Below are 27,369 nucleotides of genomic sequence, written 5' to 3' on the forward strand. Positions count from 1 at the left end.
GCTTTATAACTGACAGGAAATAAATAATAAAAAGAGAAATACCCTCAGAGGTAGGGTTCCAAGCTAGTAAAAGAAAGGTGTTGCCCATATTTGCTGAAACACTTCAAGACACAATGTGATCTGTTTCTCTACTTCTCTCCTCTTTTACAACCTCCACCCCACAGTGCGTTAGAGATATAGTCATAAAGAAAACAGGAAATCTCTCCCCTCAGAGTTTATATTCTGATTGGGAAAGTAGCAAGTTCATAAGTGAAAGAAGATCATCTTGGGGACGTGTGACCAACTCCTCTCAGTTTTCCTAGGACTGTCCCAGTTTTCAAACCAAAAGGAACCCCCTCAGTCCCGAGCAAATTGGGATGATGGTCACCCTACTGAAAGAATGATCAGTGGTGTGGGACCATAATTCTCCAGGAGCAGCGGCTGTTGCTGGTTTCTTCCACAGATATTCTAGATATATGACAGAATAAGCACAAATGATAGTGTGCCATATACATCGTTCTGCAATGATTTATTCATTTTTCATTTAATGAAAGGTTTTAGAAAACTTTTTGTATTGGTATGTATAAAACCACCATTATCTATTTAATATGGGGATATTTCACTGTATATGAGTGACATGATTTAACCAAACTACTTTTAAGATTGTTTTTCCCCATCTTTCACAATTATGAAAAGATTGCAACCAATATCTATTATGTGTACGATATTTCACACGTGTTTTGATTATACATGTAAGATAAATTCTTAAAAGTAAAATTTCTGAAATGACTCACTGAAAGGTTATACGTATTTGTAATTTTTATAGATTTTGCTAAACTAGCTACCAAGAGAATTTTGCAGACTACGCTCCTACTAGCAGCATATGAGGATGACTGTCTCCCCACACACTCACTAACACAGCTACCAAATGTTTGTGACACAGTTATCAAACTTTCTGCTCATCGCCAATTTAAATGAACATGATATCCCATTGTGTCCGGAATTGGATTCTTGGTTTCACTGACTTCAAGAATGAAGCCTCAGACCCTCGAAGGGAGTGTTACAGTTCTTAAAGATGGAGTTTGTTCCTTCAGATGTTTAGATGTGCCCGGGGTTTCTTCCTTCTCATGGGTTCATGGTCTCTTCCTTCTCATGGGTTCGTGGTTTCGCTGCCTTTGGAAGGAAGCTGCAGACCTTTGCAGTGAGTGTTACAGTTCTTAAAGCCAGTGCATCTGGAGTTGTCTGTTCCTTCCGGTGGGTTCGAGGCCTTGCTGGCTTCAGGAGTGAAGCTGTAGACTTTCGCGGTTAGTGTTACAGCTCATAAAGGCCGCGTAGACCCAAACAGTGAATAGCAGCTAGATTTATTGCCAAGAGTGAAAGAACAAACTTCCCACAGCTGAAGCAGACCCCACCAAGTCCCCGGCTGGCTGGAGCAGCCTGCTTCTATTCCCTTACCTGACCCCACCCACATCCTGCTGATTGGTCCATTTTACAGAAAATTGATTGGTCCGTTTTAGAGCGAGCTCATTGGTCCATTTTACAGAGAGCTGATTGGTCCATTTTGACAGAGTGCTGATTGGTGCATTTACAATCCTTTAGCTAGACACAAAAGTTCTCCAAGTCCCCACTAGATTAGCTAGACACAGAGCACTGATTGCTGTGTTTACAAACCTTGAGCTAGACACAGAGTGCTGATTGTTGCATATACAATCCTCCAGCTAGACATAAGAGTTCTTTAAGTCCCCACCCAACTCAGGAGCCCAGCTGGCTTTGCCTAGTGGATCCCATGCGGGGGCCACAGGCGGAGCTTGCCGGCCAGTTCCGACCCACAGGCGGCACTCCTCAGCCACTGGGCGGTTGATGGGATCAGGCACCCTGGAGCAGGCAATGGCGCCCATCAGGGAGGCTCGGGCCATGTGGGAGCCCACGGTGGGGGTGCGGGGAGGGCTCTGGTATGGCGGGCTGCGGGTCCCGGGCCCTGCAGCTTGGAGAAGCGGCTGAGGCCCTGCGAGAATTCCAGCGCGGCGCTGGGGGGCCGGCAGTGCTGGGGGACCCTGCTGCACCCTCCGCAGCTGCTGGCCCGGGTGCTAAGCCCCTCACTGCCCAGGGCCTGCAGCGCTGCCTGGCCACTCCCAGTGCGGGCCGCTGAGCCTGCGCCCACTGGGAACTCGCGCTGGCCCGCGAGCGCTGTGCGCGCATCCCCAGTTCCCACTGGGGCCTCTCCACACTTCCCGGCAAACAGAGGGAGCCGGCTCAGGTCTCAAACAACCCAGAGAGGGTCTCCCAGAGTGCAGTGGCAGGCTGAAGGGCTCCTCAAGCACGGCCAGAGTGGATGCCAAGGCTAAGGAGGCGCCAAGACTGATCGAGGGCTACTAGCACATTGTCGCCTCTCACCATGTATATATAATTTACTTTTAAAAATTATTGGTGAAATTAGGCCAGGCGCGGTGGCTCACACCTGTAATCCCAGCACTTTGGGAGGCTGAGGTGGGCAGATCACAAGGTCTGGAGATAGAGACCATCCTGGCTAACACGGTGAAACTCTGCCTCTACTAAAACTACAAAAAATTAGCCGGGCATGGTGGCGGGAGCCTGTAATCCCAGCTACTTGGGAGACTGAGGCAGGAGAATGGTGAACCCGGGAGGCAGAGCTTGCAGTGAGCCAAGATGGTGCCACTGCACTCCAGCCTGGGCGACAGAGCAAAACCCCATCTCAAAAAAAAAAAAAAAAAAATTTATTAGTGAAATTGAAAATATTTTAATATAGTTGTGCATCATATATATATATTGAGACTAGGTAGCTCATTTGCCCATATTTCTTTTTTTAATAAATTTTTAAAAATATAGAGAGAGTCTTGCTATGTTTACCAGGCTGGTCTGGAATTCCTGGGCTCAAGCAATCCTGCCTCAGCCTCCCAAAGTGCTGGGATTACAGGCATGAGCCACCACGTCCAGTCATTTGGCCATATTTCTATTGAGTTGTTGATCTTTAGCTTGTTGACTTCTAGCAGCTCTTTGTACATTAGGGAAAGGAACTTTTGGATGTGATAAGCATTGCAAATATTTCCCCTAGCATTTCTTTGTGTTATGAATTCATAATATCCTACATGAATTATTGTTATCAATCCTTTCGACTGCTAGGTTTGGTTGACATACAAAATTTGTTGTTTTCTGTTTATTACATTTCATTCAGGCACCTTGTTAAATTCTCTTATTATATGTAATAATTGTTCAGCCCCAACATTTTATAATATCTTTGCCAAATTATTCTTCCTAACACACAGTCCTGATGCTATTACTTGTCTGCCCGGGTCCTATCACTGACTCTGCAGAACCTAACAAATTGGCTTTTAAGGTATTCTAGCATTTGTTCTCAAACACAGTCTACCTTCCAGAATTGGTAATTTATGCTCTGACCAAGTTAGACATCTTTTCATACCCAGAACTCATACTTCCTTACCCCCAAAACTTTGTCGATGCCACCCCCTCGGTAATTCCCTTCCCCTACTATATCTGCTGTTATAATCTTACTTGTCCTTTAGAAGCCAGCTCATTTATCACCACAGCTTCTAGGGAGTCTTTCCTGATTTCTTCAGTCAGAAGGGCTCTTTCTCACCTTTGAACTCACACAGCACTCTGGATCTCTTTTAGGACACTACATTCTGTCTTATGCTTGAGTTATTTTTGGTCTGTGCCTCATTCCTCCTAATAAACAGTGAGCTCATTCATTCAGCCATTCCGAATGATACTATATACCAGGCATCATTCCACCTAACTAGGAAGAAAGACAACTTTAAGCTACATGTCTTACCAACTTTGGTCAAGTACGGTGCCATATGTAGTAGGTAATCAATGAATATTTGTAAGTGGGTAAATAGATGGATGGATAAATTAATGAAGAGACGACTATAGTATGTGTGGGATGAGAGGTGTGGGCTATTTGGCTTTGCTTTGATCATAGTGATGGTAGAGGGGGTAGTGGGGTAAGATAGCTTATTTGACATTTATGAAGCTCACAGAATTCTTATGTCACCAGGGTTGCCAATCCATTGTCACCTTGGGGTGTGAGTAGAGGGGAGAAAACATGGAGGGTGAGGACAACTGTCCAGTTGACCATCCAGAGACATGTCTATTAAAAGAAATGTAGGTGGGGCACAGTGGCTCACACCTGTAATCCCAGCACTTTGGGAGGCCGAGGTGGATGGATCACTTCAGCTCAGGGGTTGGAGACCAGCCTGCACAACATAGTGAGACCCCATCTCTACAAAAACTTTAAAAATTATCTGAGTGTGGTGGCACATGCCTGTACTCCCAGCTACTCAGGAGGCTGAGGTGGGAAGATCACCTGACCCTGAGAGGTTGAGGCTACAGTGAGCTGTGATGGCACCACTGCAACTCTCACCAGGGCAACAGAGTGAGACCCTGTCTAAAAATAAAGAAAAAGAAATGTAATCCTGGTCACAAGCAATGACTATTCTTTAATTGTACCACAGTGCTCTCCCAATATCTACCTGTTGAGGAACCTTTCCATTCTATATATCTGGTCTTTTATTTAGGCCTCTGAGGTTGACATGCGGCTGTGGTAAGTTTATTCTTCTGTATCTTTGGATTTAGACTCTCTTCTGGAAGAAATTTGAATAGGCGGTCCCAGGCAAGAGGGTTTGAAGAGAGAGCCCAGAGAAAAGCTGTTTTTTAGGTTCTCCATCTACCATGCACAAACGTCTTCCAATTCTGCTGCTAAATGTCAGTGTCTGGAGAATCAGCCAGGAGGGAAAGAGTTAAGTGAGAACTGCTTTGGGGCCTGGGTCTGGAGCCTGCATTCCTTCCTCCCAGAGATCTGCCAGCCTATGGGGCCAGAGGCTAAATTTAGAGGGTGGCTAAGGTTTCCTGTTAACAGCTGTCCTGCCCCTAGGAGAAGAAGCCCTGGAGAGAGGAGGTGGTTGGTTCCTGTCTCACTGGCTGGAACTTCAGCTTCGGTCATTTCATCTGGGTCCCTCAGCCCTTGGTGGGGAACACCCAGGCAGGTTAGAGGTGAGTGTACTTCTCCCCTCGTCAGTCCTGGTGAGCCCAGGACTTATAATACAAAGGGCAGCGGCTTTACCCTGAGTGTCAGGACACAGCCATGATGGCTGGGACCAGCTGCTGGTATACTTCATGTTCCTTAATAGGCTCCAGGATGACGCCTGAGCCAAAGGCCCTGCCTCCTGTGGCCTTGGTTAGAGTCAGCGAAGGCCAGCTGCGTCTTCCCCAGCAGAGACAAAGGGGTGCGCATGGACATAGGTGAGGGGTGTGTGTATACACACACTCTATAATTTCAACTGAAAAATCTTGCTGGTCCGGGGAAGTCATTGTTCTTCAACTTCTTGAGCTGAGTTCAGGTAACCTGCTAGCTCCTCTGCCTGCTCCCTTGCTGGCATCTGTGGAAGGAGCCACACTGGCACCTCAATATTGTTACTTCAAGGTGGTCTCCCAATATGGTGGGGTGCACTTCTTGGTGTCCTGGTAACAGTGGCTGGGCCAGGTCTGACTGGGTTTTCCTTGCCGGTCCTTTGCTCCCTGGGACGTTCCTATTCCTAGTTCCACTGAGGTGACATCACCAACACACCTTATCCCCCGACAAAACCTCTGGAACCTAATTCCCTAACTGCCTTTTTCTTGCCAAACTTTCAGAGGTTGGCAGGTTGTCATGGCGACCAGCAAGGACCCAGAGGAGGAGCAGGTAGTCCCAAGTGAGGAGGATGAAGCCAACGTGAGGGCGGTGCAGGCCCACTACCTCCGGAGCCCCTCCCCTAGCCAGTAAGTGACCACTCATCTCCCACCCTCACAGCCATAGCTGGGAGGGGCTGGGGACAGGTTGGGCCATTGGCTGCAGGGAGCCTGCAGCCATCACCTCAGTTCACTCAATTAATATTGAGTACTTGTATGTGTCCTACTTTCTGGAGGAGGTAAATATGCGAATAGGCTGATTGCAATGTGGCAGGTGTGTGCTAGATATTAATATGTGCAGGATCTAGTATGTGGTGGACTAGACACTAGGGAAGGGAACAACTGGACTTGGAAGGTCATAGGAGGCTTGGCTGGAAGAGATGATGATGGACCCGAACCTCAAAGGATGAGTAGGAATTTGGCAGTGCTTGATTCACTAGGACTGGGGCTGGATATGGGGATGACAGGCCGTAGACTATAAGAAAAGGGATCAGAAGAGGAGAAGCCCATGAAAGCATTCCCTAGCACTAAAATAACTTTTTATCCATAATCAAGCTGTGTCTTTTAAACTGGGAGATGTGCATGCCTGGGGCAAGTGGCAAGATGCCAAGGGGCATGAGGCATCTTCCTGGAGAGTCCTCTTTTTACCACAAGTAATTTGAAGCTTTCTTTTACATTAAAATCTTTGGCGTTATGTTATCATGTAGAATGAAAAAAATGTGCACAATGTTTTAAGACAAACCACGAGGCATTAAAGAAATATCGTGCTTAATTGCCTGCTGAAACAATACTGTGTGTGCCTGTCCATTTTCTTTTGTCATAAATCGTAACAGGAGACCTGACTTTTAATTATATCTCTGCCACCAAATTGGCGTGAAGAATAACTTAAATGATTGAGCCTTTAGTTGGAAACATCTAACTAAAACATCTGAAATTAACTTCCCCTCTAAGAATTTATCATTCTACTTGACTTCACTTCTCTTCGATTCTCTTGGGGTCTTGCTGGCTCCTCCCTCCTGTGGTTCAAAAGGCTTCCCCAGTAGAGTAAGATGGGAACAAGGGCAGGTGCTCAGCACTCATGGGCCAGCGCACTTCGCCCAAATGGAGCTTAGAGACTTCTCCTTTAAAATTCAGCATTATGTCAGGAGTCCAAGGCGGGAGGATCACAAGGTCAGGAGATTGAGCCCAAAGCCTGGCCAATATAGTGAAACCCCATCTCTACTAAAAATACAAAACTTAGAGAGGTGTGGTGGTAGGTGCCTGTAATCTCAGCTACTCAGGAGGCTGAAGCAGGAGTATCACTTGAACCCGGGAGGCAGAGGTTTCAGTGAGCCGAGATCATGCCACGGAACTTCAGCCTGGGTGACAGAGGAGTAAGACTCCATCTCAAAAAAAAAAAAAAAAAAAAAAACAGAAAAGAAAAGAAAATTCAGCATTATGGTCTCACTTAGGAAAACTGCCAGGATTGAAAGATTTAACATATGTTCTCCTCTCTTGTATACCCCCCAATAAGGCAGAGGTCGCCTCGTGTGTGGTTGGGATAGGTGATAGTTTCATGTATTGCTAAGGGTAATGTTAGCTATTGTATCTAAAGGACATTTCTTTCTTGCTCAAATAAGTTCCAAAACAGGTACCTGAGCAGTGATTCAAGAACTAAGACTCCTTCTATCTTGAGGGTTCACCACGTTAAACGTGGCTTCTAAAGTCACAATGCTCATCAGTATCCACATAAAATGGAGACGAGCATGGAGAATTTCCCAGGAGGTTTTATGGTCCAGACCTGAAAACGGCCACTTCATTTTCACTCATATTCCATTGTCTAGAACTCAGCAAGGCCATGCTTTCTTGCAAGGAAGGATGGGAAATAAGGTCCATGAGCCCAAGAAAATGAGGAAATGAGTGTGTTGATAGTAGCAGTCTCAGCCACAAGGTACTCCTCTAGTCAGTCAATCCATGTTACCTTTTTTCCCCACCTATAGAACATGTTTACTGCCTCCCAAGTGAGACAACTCAAAATCCCACTCACCAACTGCTGCATACATAGTACCAGGCTAGGTTCTCCAATGGGTGTGCATTCTCCTCCTCAGGCCTGAATGCAACACCTTATGGTCGGATCAGGGTAACTGCCAAAAACAGCTACCATTTTATAAAAGGAGGAAGAGGAAATACTGCAGTCATATAAATAATGAACATGTTGACCCAGGATGTGAGGAAACCTCCTATGTTTGACCTTGATTTGTCTCTCTGAGAGGAATACCCTTGTCTGTTGTTCTCTTTGACCTCTAGCTCTGCCTTCCTAGCTGTCTTGCTTGTCCATTATCCTCCATAGCCACGTTGAAGACATGTCTTCCTTGAAGGCTGTATAGCTTTTGCAGACTGTGTCCTGTTTATGAACATTTGATGACTCAGGGGCTGTTTTAAGGCTTATGCCACCTAAAAGCTTTTGGAAGTTCCGGGTTTCTTTGAAAATACTACCCTTTCAAAAACTCAATAGGTTTATGATCTATGTAGATTAGACAACTCCATGTGTTACTAACCACACTCAAAATTATTTCCTAGATACAGTTTTCAATCCTGATTCATTCATTTGCCTTTTTGTCTCAGTTTAATGTTAGTTATCTTGGGAGGTTGTCTGAAACTGTAAATATGGGTGGGGGGTCCAGGATGCATGTTGTAATTTGTAGTGTAATTGTTAGAAAGTTTTGCAATAGAATGTATAGCTGACAAGCTAATGAAGGGAAGATAAAATAATAAAATATAATCATTCCAAAAGAAGAAAAGAAAGTAGAGAAAAAGAATACAGAAAAAGAACAACTTTTTCCATAAGAAACTATAGGTTAAAAAAGAAAGAAAGAAAAAGAAAAATAAATAAGAAAATAGTAGGATGGTAGATTTAAGCTCAAATATATGAATAACTACATTAAATTTAAATAGACTAAATACTCCAACTAAAAGACAAAGATTGTCAGACTCAATTTTTTCAAAAGGCTACATAGTGTTTACCAGAGACACACCTTAAAAATAAGGATATAGGCTTGTCATGGTAGCTCATGCCTGTAATTCTAGCACTTTGGGAGGCTGAGGTAGGATGATTACTTGAGGCCAGGAGTTTGAGACCAGACTAGGCAACATAGTGAGACCCTGTCTCTGCAAACTTTTTTTTTTTTGAGATAGAGTCTCGCTCTGTCGCCAGGCTAGAGTGCAGTGGTGCAATCTCGGCTCACTGCAACCTCTGCCTCCAGGGTTCAAGTGAGTCTCCTGCCTCAGCCTCCAAAGTAGCTGGGACTACAGGCACACACCACCTCACCCAGCTAATTTTTGTATTTTTAGTAGAGACGGGGTTTCACCATGTTGGTCAGGATGGTCTCGATCTCCTGACCTCGTGATCCGTCTGCCTCAGCTCCCAAAGTGCTGGGATTACAGGTGTGAGCCACTGCGCCTGCCCAAGCATTTTTAAAAAAATTAGCCAGGCATGGTTGCCCATGCCTGTAGCCTCAGCTACTCACAAAGCTGAGGCAACAGGATTGCTTGAGCCCAGGAATTCAAGGCTGCAGTGAGTTATAACCATGCCACTGCATTCCAGCCTGGGTGACAAAGTGAGGCCCTGTCTCAAAAAATAAAATAAAACAAAATAAAATAAGGATATACAAAAGTTAACAAAGAATAAAAGAAACTATACTACACTGTTCCAGTTACTACTGCTCATAACTTCAAATTTTAGTGGCATAAAATACCATTTTATTGTGTTCATAATCAGGAGCCTAGATGAGGCACAGTGGGGTTAGCCTGTCTTTGCTCGAGGATGTCCAAGGCCTCAGCTAGAAAGATTTGAAGACTGAAGATGACTTAAGGCTGAGGTGACTCACAGAGGCATCTTCACATTTACAGTTTATGTTGAAATTTACCTGGGCTTTTGGCCAGAAAACCTAAGATGGTCCTTCCATGTGGGCTACTTTGGGCTTTCTCTAAGCATGGTAGCTAAATTCCAAGAGTTGCATCCAAGAGAATAAGATAGATGTGTATTAATTTTCATGAGCTAGCCTCAGGAGTTACATAGCACCACTTCTGCTGTACTCTGCTGTCACAAATGTCCATGAAGTTTCAAGGGGAGGCACCATAGACTTCATCACTCCATCAGAGAAGTATCAAGGTGATAATCGTAAAGTAAGCAAAAACAAGCCAGTGAAGCAGATTTTAAAGTAATTATTACTAGATACAAAGAGACAAAAAGAGACATTTCATAATGATCAAAGGTTCAATTCACCAGAAAGATTAAATAATTTTCAATTTCTATGTTTAATAATACAGCCTCAAAATATATAAGGCAAAAAACTGACAGAACTGAATGAAAAATTAAAAGCCACAATCTCCCTCAACTCTATGTATATTTTTAAAAACTATCTCAGCAACTTATAAAATTTTAAAAAATCAAAATAATAATTTTTAATAAGAATATAAAAAAATTATCAAGAGTAGTTGGACCAAACAATAAACAAAATTAACCTAATTAGCATTTATAGAACATGTACCCAACAACTACAGGATATATATTCTTGTCATGTACACATGGAGCATTTACCAAAATAGATCATATACTGGGCCATACATATATCAACAAATGTTCAGTGATTGAAATAATGTAGAACATGTTATCTGAACATAGAAGAATAAAGGTAGCGATCAGTTAAAAAATTTAAAACTAGAGATTCAAATTAAAAGCACAATTCAATACTACTACATACTCACCAGAATATCTCAAACTAAAGACCAACAATAGCAAATATGAAGATGTGAAGCAATCAAAATTCTCATTCGTTGCTGGTGACAGTGTAAATTAGTACAACCTTTTGGAACTATTTTGCAGTATCTACTAAAGCTAAACATATGGTTGTCCTCTGATCCAGCAGGCTCACTCTTCGTAAATACTTAACAAAAACAACTACATATGTGCACCAGAAGATAAATACTATAATGTTTAGCAACTAATAGTCATTAAGAATATAAGATGTATAAACAACATGATGAACTGTCCAATTAGCAGTAGGCTAGATAAATAAAGTCTGGCATATATATTTATTTTTAAAACTGCCTGTCTTGGCCTGTTTTCTGTTGCTATAACAGAATACCTGAGACTGGGTAATGTACAAAGAATAGAGGTTTATTTGGCTCATAGCTCTGGAGGCTGGAAAGTCCAACATCAAGTGGCCACATTTGGCAAGGGCCTCATGCTGGCTCATAACATGGCAGATGGCATCACATGGCATGAGTGCATGTGAGAGAGGAGAGCAGGCATGTGCAAAAGAGACCAAATGCAAGAGGCAGCCTCACTTTAGAACAACCCCCTCTCCTGGTAACTAACCCAGTCACCCAAGAGCAAGAACTCGCTCCCGTAAGAAAAGCATTCATCTCTCTTAACAACCTAATCACCTCTTAAAACACTGCCTTCCAATGCCACCCCATTGGAGACCAAGCCTCAACATGAGTTTTGGTGAAGACAAACCATAGCGTTGCCCTAGGGAATATGTATTTTATTAACTGCCTATCACTTTGGAGTGATTGAGCTTCTCAGATTGTTGACTGAGGAAGGCAAATAATAAATATGACACAAGGGGGAAGGGGTGAAGGGAGTCACCGAAAGGGGAAATAGGAGGCAGGGAAGACTAATTCTACTGGCTTCCCAATTTTACACCACCTTAGCCTACCACAAGACAAAAGCACTGAAGCAAAGGCATTCAGTTCTTAGCCCTTCCAGCAGCCAGTCTGCCTTACTGGGCAAAAACAGGCTCAACCTGAAAGACCCACTTTCCTGTGCAATGGACTGAACTTCCTTAAAACATGGCCCCGCATCCAGAGCAAATGTCATCTGGATTTGCAGTGACTGCTGCCGAATCCTATTGGCTTTAATGCCCTTCTAGGTTTGTGTCTACTACTCAGCAATTGATTTCTAGAAACTTACCCCAAATCATCTAGCCCTTTTCAGAAATTTTCAAGGAAGGCAAACATGTGGTGACATGGTGACATTTCATAGTCTATCTCTTCCCACAATGTCCTCATAAAATCTGAACTCTAAACTATTACAATTGCACAGGCTTTGGAGCTATCATCCAATCAATCCCGCTTTACTACACAGAACCACACCTAAACCAGTTCAGATGAATGAATCTACAGTGCTTTTTAAAAATGAAAACAGAACCTCAGACTTGGAGAAAATATTTGTAAATTATGTATCTGATAAAGAACTTCTATCTAGAATGTATTTTTTAAAACTTCCACAACCTACTAATAAGGAAACAAACAACTTAATTAAAAAGCAGACAAATGATTTGAATACATAGTCACCAAAAAAGATACGTGGATAGCAAATAAGCTCATGAAAAAATGCTCAAAATCCTTAATCATTAGGGACACAAATTAAAACCACAATGAGTTACCATTACATAACTATTAAAATATCTGAAATTAAAAAGATTGACCATACCAAATGTTGGTGGAAAATGTGGAGTACTTGGGACAATCTTATACTACTGGTGGGAATGTAAAATAGTCCAGCCATTTTACAGTTTTTCAGTTTGTTATAAAATTAAACATACATCTACCTAAACATGCACACCTATATCTACATGATCCTGTCATTCTACTCCTAGGTATATACTCAAGAAAAATGAAAGCCTATGTCTCCTGGGTGCAGTGGCTCATGTCTGTAATCCCATCACTTTAGGAGGCTAAGGCAAGTGTATCACCTGAGGTCAGGAGTTTGAGGCCAGCCTGCCCAACAGAGTGAAACCCCATCTTAACTAAAAATACAATAATTAGCTGGGTGTGGTGGGTGGGCACCGGTAAGCCCAGCAACTTAGGCTGAGGCAAAAGAATCGCTTGAACCAGAGAGGTGGAGGTTGCAGTGAACCAAGATTGCACCACTGCACTTCAGCCTAGGCAACAGAGTAAGAATCTGTCTCAAAACAAAACAAAACAAAACCCTATGCCTATGCAAAGACTTGTACATGAATGTTCATAGCAGGTTTATTTGTAATAGCCAAAAAACTAAAAACACCCTAGATGTCCATTGACAAGTGAATGGATAAACACATTGTGTTACATTTATACGTAGAAATACTATACAGCAATGAAAAGAAATGAGCTATTGATTCATACAACAACATGGATGAATCTCAAAGTAATTGCACTGCTTGAAAGTCAGACAAAAAAGGGTACACACTATATTATTCCATTTATGTAAAATTCTAAAAAATGCAAATACATCTCTATAGTGGCAGAAAGCAGTTTAATGGTTGCCTGGGGGGGCATAGGGCAGGGAGGGGGTGAGAGGGAGAGCTTAAAAAGGGGCACAAGGGATGATGTGATCTTGAGTGTAGTGATCGCTTCACGGATGTATACATACGTCAAATCTTACCAGTTTATATATTTTAAATTTGTGCATTTTGTATATCAATAATAAAGCTGTTTTTTAAAAAGTATATATATATATAAAATAAATAAAACCCTCTTTTAGGAGGCAGTATGGTACTGTGGAAAGAAATTAAGTGGTGTAGTGGAGACCAAAATTGAGGTCAGATCTGCCCTCCTACTTATAAACCCTTGAAAGCTTGCTTAAATTACGTAATCAAAAAAATCAGAATACCAGTTTTACCCAGTAGTAGAGAATAAATAATATAACATATATAAAGGTATACTAGATAGTTGATAAATGATGGTTCTCTTCCTTTTTCCTTCCAGAGAAAGATATCTGACAACAAAATTTTTTCAGTAGCTCATCATGTCAAGAAATTTTTATTTAGCCAGAGTCCCACACACACTGGTTAAGACATCATGCTTCTCTAATTCTGCCATGAGCAAATCCTGTATTCTAAGAAACAGAGTATCACTTACTGATATTTTGTCCCCGTCCTGAATAGTCCTCCTTGTACTTGATAAGTTCCTGAAATTCCATCCTTCTGGTTTTATGACTCCAAGTAAAGGTTTGAGTCTTTAAGTTAAATTTCAAGTCTTTAAGTTAAATTATGCACCAAGTCAGCAAATACCTCACCAACGGACTCTTAGTCCTTGTACTAGTTTCCTAGGGCTGCCACAGCAAATTACTGCAAACTGGGCAGCTTAGAAACAAGAGAAATTTATTTTCTCACATTTTGGAAGCCAGAAGTCTGAAATCAAGGTGGTGACAGAGCCACACAGCCTCCGAAGACTCTAAGGAAGACTCCTTCCTTGTCTCTTGCTCGTTTTTGTTGGCTATGGGCGTTTCTTGCATGGTGGCAGCATGATTCCAGTCTTCAAAAGGCCTTCTGCTCTGTATTCTCTTCTCTTCTAAGGACACTTGCCACTGGCTTTAGAGTCAATCCTAATTTAAGGTTATCTCATCTCAAAAGCTTTAACTTAATTACACCTGCAATGATCCTTTTTCTAAAAAAGATTACATTCCCAGGTTTTGGAAGATATACCATTTTGGAGGGCCATCGTTTAACTCACTACAGCCCTATATCCAGCCCCTAGCAAACATCATTGTACCCTTTCCTGTGGAACTAGAACAGAGTCTTGCAAAACTTCACCCAGTGCTCCAAACAGTCACTAGCAACCAACCAAAATTAGCAGGGCTGTAGCCTGCTTGCTGTCCTGGCAGGGAGTCTTAACATTTCAAGTCTTATCTGTAAATCTCATGCTAGGGTGAATTAAGAACCTGAGAAAGGGGTGTAGACAATGAATGGGGTATCAAATCTTCATTTTTGCCTCAGTTAGGCACTAACTTCACACAGCTTAAATTCAAACCTAGCCACTATGAGTCACTTTCTGGAAGAAAATGGGCGGTTAGAGATTCATCCATCTCATAGCTAGGCAAATTTCCCTAAGTGATTCATGAGTTGACACTAAAATTTAAAACCTCCTGTCTGTGGGGCAGCTTGGTGGGACCTCTCCCTTACCTATAGTCTCTGCCAGACCTTCGCAGTCACCTACATAAATACAGCCTAAGAAGTAAGTGTGCTTGTGATGCAAACCAACCTCTGCCCCATCTCTTCCTTCTTAGCTATTATCATCAGTTTTCTCTTCCTTTCCAACTAAAGGAGTAAAGACATTTTCATCATTCTCTTGTTCTTGATTTGAAGAATGTTTTTCGACTTGACTTTATATCTTTCCAAGTCAAAATCCATTTCTTGCTTTGGCTTTTAGAGCTGAACTTTTCAAGACTTCGCAGTTTTTTAGAACTGCTTGGTAAGGCTTGATCAGGCTTCCTCTCACGGTGGCACTGGTTCCCTTGACCTTCAGTGAATTTCCTTAACTGTGCTCTCCTTTCCCTTCCTGTGGCGAGCAAGCATCTGTGATGTGTGGGGTAGGAGATAGGGGCATGAAGTGTAATTTCTCAGTGTTTTCATTGTGTTTCTTTGGGAAATGGCTCCTCCTGTCCATCCTTTCTCCTTTACATGTCTTTTTCAGTGAAAATTTCTCCACCTCGGCTCTTTCACTAAGCCTGTTGGAAGCAGCTTTCTAAAAATCGATTTTCTTTAGTTTACTGACTTCTTTTCTTCCTTAGAGCCTGAATTTTGCCTGTGTGTGGTCATTTTCTCTGAAGTCACTGAACACTTACAGAAACCTTGTCCTTTTTTGCAAAAGCCAAATCAAGAAAGACGGCTTCTCCTGGGCTTCTACCTCCATTTCACTTCCACGGGACTCCTTGACAGGAAGTGATCAGCTACAGGGAAGTCTGGACTGAAGGACCCTAGTTCTACTGCATTCCATGTCTGGACATCAGGCAACTAGTTTAAAGCAGTGGCTTTCAAATTTTGCTGACTGCAATCTGCAGTATGACAATACCATTTACAGCTCAACTCAGAGATACATACATGTATATATCAATTTTAAAAAGTTCACAAAACTACATTTATCCTTACAATGGGTGGTGCTATTCCCTTTCTTTCCCCTCCCTCCCTTTCTTCCTCTTTTCCTTCCTTCCCTCCCTCCCTTCCTTCCTTCTTTCCTTCCTTCTTTCCTTTTTCTGTTTCCTTTTTTTCTTTCTGTCCCAGATGCTGAGCACAACCCATGGAATTGATTTTATGATACACAGATTGGTCAGTCTGCAATTTTGAAAAATGCAGGTCTAAAGCAAGCTGCACCACTCTCCTGCTCTTGGTTAGGAAGTCCATCAAACTCCCCTTTATTGTTCCTCTTTCAATTCAGCCTCAAGGCTTTTTAGCGGCTGCTTCCTGATCCTATGATGAGGTATGTATTGATCCTAGATCCTTTCTTTCCCCGCCTGTCTTTCTTGAACAGCCAGCCCTCACTGCTTTCTAATCAGGGTGTGAGTGTCATCTCACTCCATCTCAGGTATGCCGGTTGGGACACAGACATAGTCATAAATCAAAACCTCTAGGGCCGCCATCTCACTGACCTTGCAAATATAAACAGGGCCAGTTGTTCAGGTCTCTCCCTCCTTCTTCTTTTCTATTTCTGCAGTCCTCCTTCTCTGTGGAAAACAAGCACCCGTTTTAGGTATTGCCCCCACACCTTTCTTTATTAGACTTAATAAACTGTGTCTGTGGCAAACAGTTTTATGACTATTAGGTTTACATCTCCCCTCACAGCGGCTGACTCATAAAAGCATTTGTAATCTACATCCTACATTCCACACTGGGTAATACGGAGCAGAGTTTAAAGTTGCTCACATTTTAGCATCAGCAGCCAAAGACAGAAACATCGTGGGGCTGGGGAGGAAATCTGTTCTGAATCCCCTCTCTTTTCTCCATTACAAAGCTGCCAACTTCTCAAGAGTGTACCGGCTCTTCACGTATGATTTCTCAGGCTTGCCGCCTCATTAGCCGAACTTCAATCTTTACCACCCCTAAAAAGGAAAGATGTTTCACAGTGATTTCTCTTTTCAAATTTTCCCCTATCAAACCCACAGTCTCAGAGTGTAGGTATATTTAGGACGGATTCTTGGTTCTCAGTATTTGTTATTTAAAACCAAATGCTCACAATTTAAAGTCAACGTTGTTTAGGGAAAATGGCAGGATGGAGGGCTCCCAGATGGATAATCCCAGGCCAGGATCCTGGCAATCCCACCTGCTGAGTTCCTTGCAAGGCCTTTCTGCACACCTGACAGGTGAGGGCACCTCCGATGTCTACTTTCAGTCTGTGTCAGTTGCTTGGAATACTGATTACAATGTGAGAAAGCCTCTTTGGGACGCAAAGGAACAAAGAAAACTGACCAAGTAGAAGAAATGTGGTGCTGTGCAAGGAAGAAGCCCTTGTAATCCCTACAGTAATACAATAATTCTCAGCATGGATCTGTTTGGTTTGGTTTTGCCCCAAACGTCATTTTACATAATACTGACCCTTAATAAATGAAATGATTAATTTTTTGTTAATAGGAGTATAAGTAGTGTTAATTACTGAAAAATAATAAAACTCCCTTAATAAATATTGTTGAAATGGAAAATATGACTGCTCACATTTATATAAAATCTGGGGCTTTGATTCTAGTTTTATGAAATATTGATATATGAAAGCTAACTGTCCTGAACCCCTGGAGCTCAGAATGTCCACCAGGTCTGGTATAGAGGCAGGGTTTGCTCTACCATATTGGCATTATTTTGTTGTTGCTTCCCATCCACAAAATATTTGGCTCAGTCACTGATATTTATTAGGTTGTGTATCACTATTGAGGAGAAGAGTGCTTACGCATTTACTTAAAACTTGCTTCTTGGCCCTTGGAATAGCACTGTTCCCGTGATCTACTGGGGCTTAACAAATTATCCCAAAACTTAATGACTAAAGACAATAATTTTATTTTGCTCCCCTTTTTGTGGGTCAGGAATTTGGACAGGACTTGACTGGGCAGTTTATCTGTTTCATATGGCATCAGCTGGAGTGGCCTGATGGGCTACAAGGTCCATTTCTAAGAGGATCATTCACATGGTTGGCTGTTGGCTGGGAGCTCAGCAGGGACTGTTGACTAGTGGTCTTTCTAGCTTGGTGTTCTGGGCGTAGTCAGACTTCTTATAAGGCAACTCAGGAGTTCCCAGAAAGAGTGCCAAGACCCAGAGAAGGGAAGCTTCCCTGAAGACATAGGCTCAAAAACTGACCAGTTATCACTTCTACCATATTCTATTGGTCAGAGCAGTCACAGAGACTACCCAGATTCTAAGGCAGTAGACATAGACCCCACCTCTCTATGCAAGGAGTACCACAGATCTGGGGTGACCATTACTCTACCATAAGAAAAAATTGCTAATTACTAACATAGGCCTCAGATATTATATACATCTTGGCCTCTGAAGGGCAGAGAGTAGGCATGGAGAGGACACAGCCAAGATCCTGCTTTTGCTTTGAGGCTTGCTACTGGTGTCCCAGTAAAAGGATGAGCATGCAGCGAACACTTGGTAGACCTTATTGCTGATTGTTGTAACTGCCACATTCCCTTAAGTATAGTACTGTTGAAGACAAATTCAGTCAGTGAGTCAGAATTTATCTATTAAACATTTACTGTTTGCCAGACATTCTTCTAGGTGCTAGGAACACGATGGTCAACAAAATACCCAGTCATGGTCCTTGCCCTCATAGAGGGTATTATCTAGTATAGGAGACCAATATTTATCAAATGATTTCATAAATAAGTGTAAAATTGCATCTGATAGAAGTGCCATAAAAACAGATGTATGGTGCAAGATCAAGGAAGACTTCCCTAAAGAAGGGATGATTGAACTAAAATCTGCAAAATGGGGGAAGCAGGTGAGGACTAACCATCAGGCTGCAGAAATTGACTTCTACAAAGTCCGTAGGCAGAAAGGAACTTGGTAAGAATGACAGCCAAAAGGAGACCAGTGTACTGGAAAGGGTAAGCCAAAGAGAACTCAGTGCAAGTTGAGGTTGAAGAGGAGGAAGGGGCCAGGGACCACAGGGCCTTGGAAATCATCAGGTTTGATTCCCTAGGTGGTAAGTGGACACCTGACCCAACCTTACCATAGTCCATCCATTCATCCAGACATCCAGCTCTTCATCCATCTGCCCATCTGTCTGTACAGCCACTCGGTCAGTCATCAAACCCTGACTGATCACCTTCCATCTGCTAGAGACACAGGTAAATAAGACCACCTAATCCACCTAATCTGTACCTTTATAGAGCTCACTGCCACCCCAACTAGGTGTTTAAGTCTTTACTATCTTCACCAAGTAATGAGATTCCAAAGATCTCTCTAGTTTTAACACCCAAAGATAATATCCCACGAACTGTACCCTTAATCCACCCCCACTGTCCAGTAATGCTTATTTGAAAATGCATCTTTTGGTCACAGAAAGTACTTGGTGCTAGAATGGAAATGAGCCAACACAACTGCTATCGTAAAACTCTATTATCTTCACCAAGCAATGAGATCTCTAAAGACCTCTCTAGTGTTAACATCCAAGATAATTTGGAATTGAATTAAATTGAGTCGATTAGGGTTATGGGGGAAAAGAAAGGCAGATAGGAGGCAGGACTAACTTGCAGCTCCCACTTGGATGAACAGAACAGCATGTAGAGACTCACATCATGAACCTTTGCTCCAAGAACTACCACAGGAACATACTAGGAAAACTGAAACGATTCACAGACCCTTTCAAAGAAGCAGCTTGCTGCTGCAAACATCGTGAGATAGCCAAAACACTGTGAATGCCCAAAGAGTGAAAAGGGGAAAGTCTGCCTCCAAACACACATCCTCACTGAAGAACCTGAAAATCCAGATCACAGGAGAAGGATTTAACCATTCCTAGAGGTGAAATGAATTTAGAGAGCTGAGAAACATATAAAAGTAGAAACAGCAGCAGGAAGAGCCCTGTAAGCACTCCCAGTCCCCAGGGAAGCCATTTTTGACTTTATCTCACAGGGGTCCTTGGGGAGGGCAGCCAGGGGTATTGGGGAAGGACCACAGGGAAAACGAAACTTCCAGCTGAACTTTGTAATAATTTCAACAAGTGTAAATTGTCCAGGGCAGAATGGGAATGGGGGAATGGCAAACAGGAAGTGCAAACAAGAGCACAGAAGCCACCACAGGGGAGTAGCGGCCAGGCCTAAAATCTCTGCTTGCTTTTTCCTTAGGGAGGTTTGTAGCCTGGGGCAAGATCTCATCCCTGCTTACTGGCTGCCTAAATATAAACTCAGTGTTGTTGGTGGGGCATAGTGAAAATGAGACTGGTCTTGCTGGCTGTGTGGGAACTGGGTGAGGTGCCCACTGCCAGATTTACCCCCACTTCCCTGGCAACCTGTATGATGCAGCAGAGGCAACCACAATCCCCCGGGAACATAACTCCATTGGCCTAAGAACCACACCCCAACAGCAGCCACAACAAGCCCTGTCCGAGGAGAGTCTGAGCTCAGACACACCTAACCCTACCCCCACTCTATGGTCTTTCTCTACATGCCCTGGTAGCCAAAGACAAAAGACATAATCTCTTGGAAGCTCTATGGCCTCACCCATCACCTGAGAAACCTGAATATTTATCCAGGAGACCTTAGGACAAGTTTGTTTCCCCCTGCAGCTGTTGCTTTCCTGAAGGTGCCACCTCCTGGCTGGCAACCAGCTCAAGCCATTACAACAACTTATAAAAGAACAATGCTGCTCCAAGAAAGGAGAAAACAACAGCTAATTCTACCACCTGTAACATCCTGGCTAACCAGAGGTCCTGAGTCTGTACACATGACAACTTTACTGCTGACATAACCAGCATTTGAGAAAACCAGTGCACCAAACAAAACTATAACCAAGGACCCTCACAGAGTCCATTTCACTCCCCTGCTACCTCCACTGGAGCAGGTACTGGTATCCATGACTGAGAGACCAGAAGGCGGATCACATCACAGGATTCTTTGTAGACACTCCCCAGTACAAGCCTGAAGCCCTGGTAGCTCCACTGGGTGGCTAGACCTAGAAGAGCAATAACAGTCACTGCAGTCCAGCTCTCAGGAAGCCCCATCTCTAGTGGAAGGAGGAAAGCACCACATCAAGAGAACATCACATGAGACAAAAGAATCTGAATAGTAGCCCTTGAGCCCCAGGTCTTTCCTCTGACATAGTCCAGCCAAATGAGAAGGAACCAGAAAAACAATTCTGGCGATATGACAAAGCAAGGTTCTTTAACACCCCCAAAAGATCACATTAGCTCACCAGCAATGAATCCAAACCAAGAAGAAATCTCTGTATTGCCAGAAAAAGAATTCAGAGGGTCGATTATTAAGCAATCAAGGAGGCACCAGAGAAAGGTGAAAATCAACTTAAAGAAATTTTAAAAATAATACAGGATATGAACAAAACAAACTCCAGAAAAAATAGATAGCATCAATAAAAAAAATCACAACTGTTGGAAATGAAAGACACACCTAGGGAAATACAAAATACACTGGAATATTTCAACAATAGAATCAAACAAGTAGAAGAAAGACCTTAAGAGCTCAAAGACAAGGTGAGAGAATTAACAATAGTGATGCCATTTTTCTACCTTGGTGATTGTGTTTTCTGCCTTGGTGACAGTGTTCCCAGAAGCAAAGCAAATGTCACCCTCACCCATACCTTTAGCAGAGCATAACAACCCTGACCACAACAAAGTCTGACTGGCCCTTACCACATCCTTCCCCGGCCCCTTACAGTTCCAACCTGCCAGCACTTCCCCAACCCCTCTCCTGCAGAAACTTTATTATAAAAACCTCAGCTTTAAGCTACCAGGGTCTCAACCAGACTCCTGACTGAGACACCTTGCAGGCTGTGAATTATTATTCCTGTGAATAAACCTGTCTGGCCATTGAGTTGCTTTCTCTCCATTGCTCTCTTCCTTTATATTTTCCTAACACAACGTTTTCAAATTAACCCAATCCAACAAAGACAAAGAAAAAAGAATTTTTGAAAGATGAACAAAGCCTCCAAGAAGTTTAGGGTTATGTTAAATGACCAAACCTGAGAATAATTGGTGTTCCTGAGGAAGAAGAGAAATCTGAAAGTTTGGAAAACTTATTTGAGGGAATAATCAAGGAGAACTTCCCTGGCCTTGCTAGAGATCTAGACATTCAAAATCAAGAAGCTCAAAGAACACCCAGGAAATTCATTGCAAAAAGATTATCATCTAGGTATATAGTCATCCAGTTATCTGAAGTCAAGACAAAGGAAAGAATATTAAGAGCTGTGAGGCAAAAGCATCAAATAAATTATAAAGGAAAATCTATGAGAGTAACAGCAGATTTCTCAGCTGAAACACTACAGTCTAGAATGGATTGGGTTCCTATCTTTAATGTCCTTAAATAAAACAATTATCAGCCAAGAATTTTGTATCCAGCAAAACTAAGCTTCATAAATGAAGGAGAGATAGTATTTTTCAGACAAACAAATGCTGAGAGAATTTGCCACTACCAAGCCAGCACTACAAGAACTATTAAAAGGGGTTCTAAATCTTGAAACAAAACCTCAAAATACACCAAAATGAACTTATTTAAAGCATAAATCTCACAAGGCCTATAACACAATAACACAATTAAAAAAAAGGTATTCGGGCAACAATCAGCATGATGAATAGAATAGTATCTCACATTTCAATAGGCAAGTTGAATGTAACTGGCCTAAATGCTCCACTTAAAAGAGACAGAATGGCCGAATGGATAAGAATTCACCAACCAAGTATCTTCTGTCTTCAGGAGACTCATGTAACACATAAGGACTCACATAAACTTAAGGCAAAGGAGTGGAAAAAGATATTCCAAGCAACTGGATACCAAAAGCAAGCAGCAATAGCTATTCTTATATCAGACAAAACAGACCTTAAAACAACAACAGTTGAAAAAGACAAAGAGGGACATTATATAATGATAAAATAACTAGTCCAACAGAAAAATATCACAATCCTAAATATATATGCACCTGACACTGGCACTCCCAAATTTATAAAACAATTACTAATAGACCTAAGAAATGAGATAGACTGCAACACAATAATAGTGGGGAACTTCAGTACTCCACTGACAGCACTAGACAGATCACGAAGACAGAAAGTCAACAAAGAAACAATGGACTTAAACTATACCCTAGATCAAATGGACTTAGATATTTTCAGAACATTCTACCCACCAACTGCAGAATATACATTTTATTCATCAACACATGGAACATTCGCCAGGATAGACCGTATGATAGGCCACAAAACAAGTATCAACAAATTTAAAAAAATTGAAATTATATCAAGTACTTTCTCAGACCACAGTAGAATGAAGTTGGAAATCAACTCCAAAAGGAACCCTCAAAACCATGCAAATACATGGAAATTAAATAATCTGTTCCTGAATGATCGTTGGGTCAACAATGAAATCAAGATGGAAATTTAAAAATTACTTGAAGTGAATGATAATAGTAACACAACCTATCAAAACCTCTAGGATACAGCAAAAGCAGGGCTAAGAGGATAGTTCATAGCAATGAATGCCTTCATCAAAAAGTCTGAATGAGTACAAATAGACAATCAAAGGTCACACCTTAAGGAACTAGAGAAACAAGACAAACCAAATCCAAACCCAGCAGAAGAAAAGAAATAACAAAGACCAGAGCAGAACTAAATGAAATTGAAACCAACCAACAAACAAAAATACAAAACATAAATGAAACAAAAAACTGGTTATTTGAAAAGATAAACCAAAATTGATAGATCATTAGTGAGATTAACCAAGAAAAGAAGAGAGAAGGGCCAAATAAACTCAATTAGAATGAAACAGGAGATATTACAACCAATACCACAGAAATACAAAAGATTGTTCAAGGCTACTATGAACACCTTTACATGTATAAACTAGAAAACCTAGAGGAGATGGATAAATTCCTGGAAATACAAAGCCCTCCTAGATTAAACTAGGAAGAGATAGAAACTCTGAAACAGACCAATAACAAGCAGCGAGATTAAATTGGTAATAAAAACATTGCACATACACACATAAAAAGTCCAGGCCCAAATGGGTTCACAGCTAACTTCTATCAAACATTCAAAGAAGAATTGGTACTAATCTTATTGAAAGTATCCCAAAAGATAGAGGGAATCCTCCCTATATCATTCTGTGAAGCCAGTATCACTCTAATATCGAAACCAGGAAAGGACATAACAAAAAAAGAAAACTACAGACCAACATCCCTGATGAACATAGAGGCAAAAATCTTCAACAAAATACTATCCAGCTGAATCCAACAGCATATTAAAAAGATAATCCACCATGATCAAGTGGCTTTTATACCAGGGATGCAGGGATGGTTTAACATCTGCAAGTCAATAAATGTGATACACCACATAAACAGAATTAAAAACAAAAATCACATGATCATCTCAATAAATGCAGAAAAAGCATTTAACAAAATTCAGCATTGCTTTATGCTTAAAACCCTCAGAAAATTGGCATAGAAGGGACATACCTTAAGGTAATAAAAGTCATCTATGACAAACCCACAGCCAACATTATACTAAGCAAGGAAAAGTTGAAAGCATCCCCCCTGAGAACTGGAACAAGACAAAGATGCCCACTTTCACCTCTTCCATTCAACATAGTACTGGAAGTCCCAGTCAGAGCAATCAGACAAGAGAAAGAAATAAGGGAATGCAAATCTGTAACGAAGAAGTCAAACTGTCACTGTTCACTGATGATATCCTCATATACCTAGAAAAACCTAAAGACTCATCCAAAAAGCTCCTACATCTGATAAATGAATTCGGTAAAGTTTCAGGATACAAAATCAATGTACACAAATCAGTAGCACTGCTATACGCCAACAGTGAACAAGCTGAGAATCAAATCAAGAATTCAAACCTTTTTAAAATAGCTGCCAAAAAAAAATGCTTAGGAAGATGCCTAACCAAGAAGGTGAAAGACCTCTACGAGGAAAGTTACAAAACACTGTTGAAAGAAATCATAGATGACACAAACCAATGGAAACACATCCCATGCGCATGAATGGGTAGAATCAATATTGTGAAAAATGAGCATACTGCCAAAACCAATCTACAAATTCAGTGAAATTCCCATTAAAATACCATCATCATTCCTCACAGAACTGGACAAAAAATTTCTAAAATTAATATGGAACCAAAAAAGAGCCTACACAGCCAGAGCAAGACTAAGCAAAAAGAACAAATCTGGAGGCATCACATTACCTGACTTCAAACTATATTGTAAGACTATAGTCACCAAAACAGCATGGTACTGGTATAAAAATAGGCACATAGACCAGTGGAACAGAATAGAGAACCCAGAAATAAAGTCAAATACTTATAGCCAACTGACCTTCAACACAGCAAACAAAAACATAAAGTGGGGAAAGGACACCATACTCAACAAATGGTGCTGGGATAGTTGGTAAGCTACATGTAGAAGAATGAAACTGGATCCTCATCTCTCACCTTATACAAAAATTAATTCAAGATGGATCAACGACTTAAATCTAAGACCTGAAACCATAAAAATTCTAGAAGATTACATCAGAAAAACCCTTCTAGGCATTGGCTTAGGCAAAGACTTCATGACCAATAACCCAAAAGCAAATGCAACAAAAACAAAGATAAATAAATGGGACTTAATTAAACTAAAAAGCTTCTGCACAGCAAAAGAAATAATCAGCAGAGTAAACAGACAACCCACAGAGTGGGAGAAAATCTTTGCAAACCATGCATCCAATGAAGGGCTAAAATCCAGATTTTACAAGGAACTCAAACAAATCAGCAAGGAAAAAAAAAAAAAAAACAATTCCGTCAAAAAGTGGGTTAAGGACATGAATAGACAATTCTCAAAAGAAGATACACTATGGTTAACAACAAACATATTTAAAAATGCTCAACATCACTAATTATCGGGGAAATGCAAATCAAACCACAACATGATACTACCTGACTCCAACAAGAATGGCCATAATTTAAAAATCAAAAGATAGTAGATGTTAGCATGGATGTGGTATAAAGGGAACACTTTACACTGCTTGTGGGAATGTAAACTAGTACAACCACTATTGAAAACAGTAGGGAGGTTCCTTAAGAACTAAAGTAGATCTGCCATTTGGTAGCAATCCCACTCCTGACTATATACCCAGAGGAAAAGAAGTCATTATGTGAAAAAGACTTGTTTATATGCGTACGTTTATAGCAGCACAATTCGCTTGTGAAAACATGGAACCAGCCCAAATGCCCATCAATCAACAAGTGGATAAAGAACATGTGGTGCATATATATACACACACATACACACACATACATACATACACATATACACACATATATATATACACACACACACACATATATATGCTATGAAATAATAGCCAAAAAATGGTCTAAAATAATGGCATTTGCAGCAACCTGGATAGAATTGGAGGCCATTATTGTAAGTGAAGTAATTCAGGAATGGAAAACCAAACATTGTATGTTTTCACTTATAAGTAGGGACTAAGGTTTGAGGAGGCAAAGGCATAAGAATGATACAAAGGACTTTGGGGACTTGGGGGGAAGGATGGGAGGGGGTGAGGGATAGAAAATTACACATTGGATACAGTGTACACTGCTCTGGTGATGGGTGCACCAAACTCTCAGAAATCACCACTAAAGAACATGTCCATGTAACCAGACACCACCTGTTCCCCAAAAACCTATTGAAATATAAAAAAATGAGTTGATTAGCAGAACAATTATTTTGTAATAACCATCCACAAATTGTTGTCCAATTTCAGGAGAATGCTGTGCCCAGTGTCAACCAGGCCATGGAGAAGGAAATAACTTTGCCAGGAGAAAGGATTAGCCTGTGAATCTACTCAGGATATGGCCAGACCTGCCCATGCAGCCTCTAGTGAACAAAGCTCACCCTTAATCCACTCCCACTCCCCAGTCATGCATATTTGAAAATGCATTTTTGGTCACAGGAGTACTTGGTGCTGGAATAGGTATGAGCCGGCACAACTGCTATCAGAAAACTCTCAGATACTATGGATGATGATGCCACATCATGCTGTCCTTGAGGTGGCATAGGCAGTTCTGGCCATGTCCTAGGTGGAGTCCCAGGCTACTTCTTTCTCCTGGCAAGAGCATTGGCCTTGCTGACGCTGAGCACACCATTCTCCCTAGGGTGGACTCATGTTGTGGATGCACGAGAGAATTGTTCTGCTAATCAATTCAACTTAATTCAATCTCAACTTGTCTCAGCTCAAGTCAGCTTTGTTCAGCTCATCTAGATTCTGCTCAACTCAACTTTACTCAGCGTAATTCATCCATGCATCTAGGCTTCCAATAAGCATTTCTTACCTGTCAAAGTCTGCATTGAGTCTGGGAATCCAGCTGGGTTTGCTTCCACTAACCAACCCACCTCCCTGTTCTAATCTAAATGGTATCTGTGTATTGTGTAGAGAACACTGGACCTACAGCAGGACTGCCCTATGTTCTCAACTTAGCCCTGCCATTTACTTACTGCCTTGGACAATTTTCTTAATCTTTCTGAGCCACAGTTTTCTCATCGGTAATGCAGGAATAAAAATAATACCTCATTTGTGGAGGGTTTGTCAGAATTAAATTCATAGAACACACTCACAAATGGTATCCATTAAATCCTCCCTCTCTAGACCTAAAGGAAAGACTAAGCAGACAAAAGAAAATGATCCAAAGCTCATCTGAACACCTCGAAAACAGGACAACTCACTAGAAAGGCATTTACTA

General features: G+C 41.6%; 1 protein-coding gene across 1 annotated transcript in view; it reads left to right on the forward strand.

The window, feature by feature from the left end:
- Positions 1–5,161: 5,161 nt before the first annotated feature.
- The window catches only part of DUSP27 (dual specificity phosphatase 27 (putative)), a 38,241-nt gene continuing 16,033 nt past the window's right edge, over positions 5,162–27,369 (forward strand). The window contains exons 1-2 of the mRNA XM_011979899.1: positions 5,162–5,259; positions 5,650–5,775. Coding sequence (XP_011835289.1) covers positions 5,666–5,775 — 110 coding nt within the window. The 5' untranslated portion in view covers positions 5,162–5,259; positions 5,650–5,665. The remainder of the gene's footprint in view (positions 5,260–5,649; positions 5,776–27,369) is intronic.

This window comes from Mandrillus leucophaeus, unplaced genomic scaffold (assembly GCF_000951045.1).
Source record: "Mandrillus leucophaeus isolate KB7577 unplaced genomic scaffold, Mleu.le_1.0 Scaffold207, whole genome shotgun sequence".
Lineage (NCBI taxonomy): Eukaryota > Metazoa > Chordata > Mammalia > Primates > Cercopithecidae > Mandrillus > Mandrillus leucophaeus.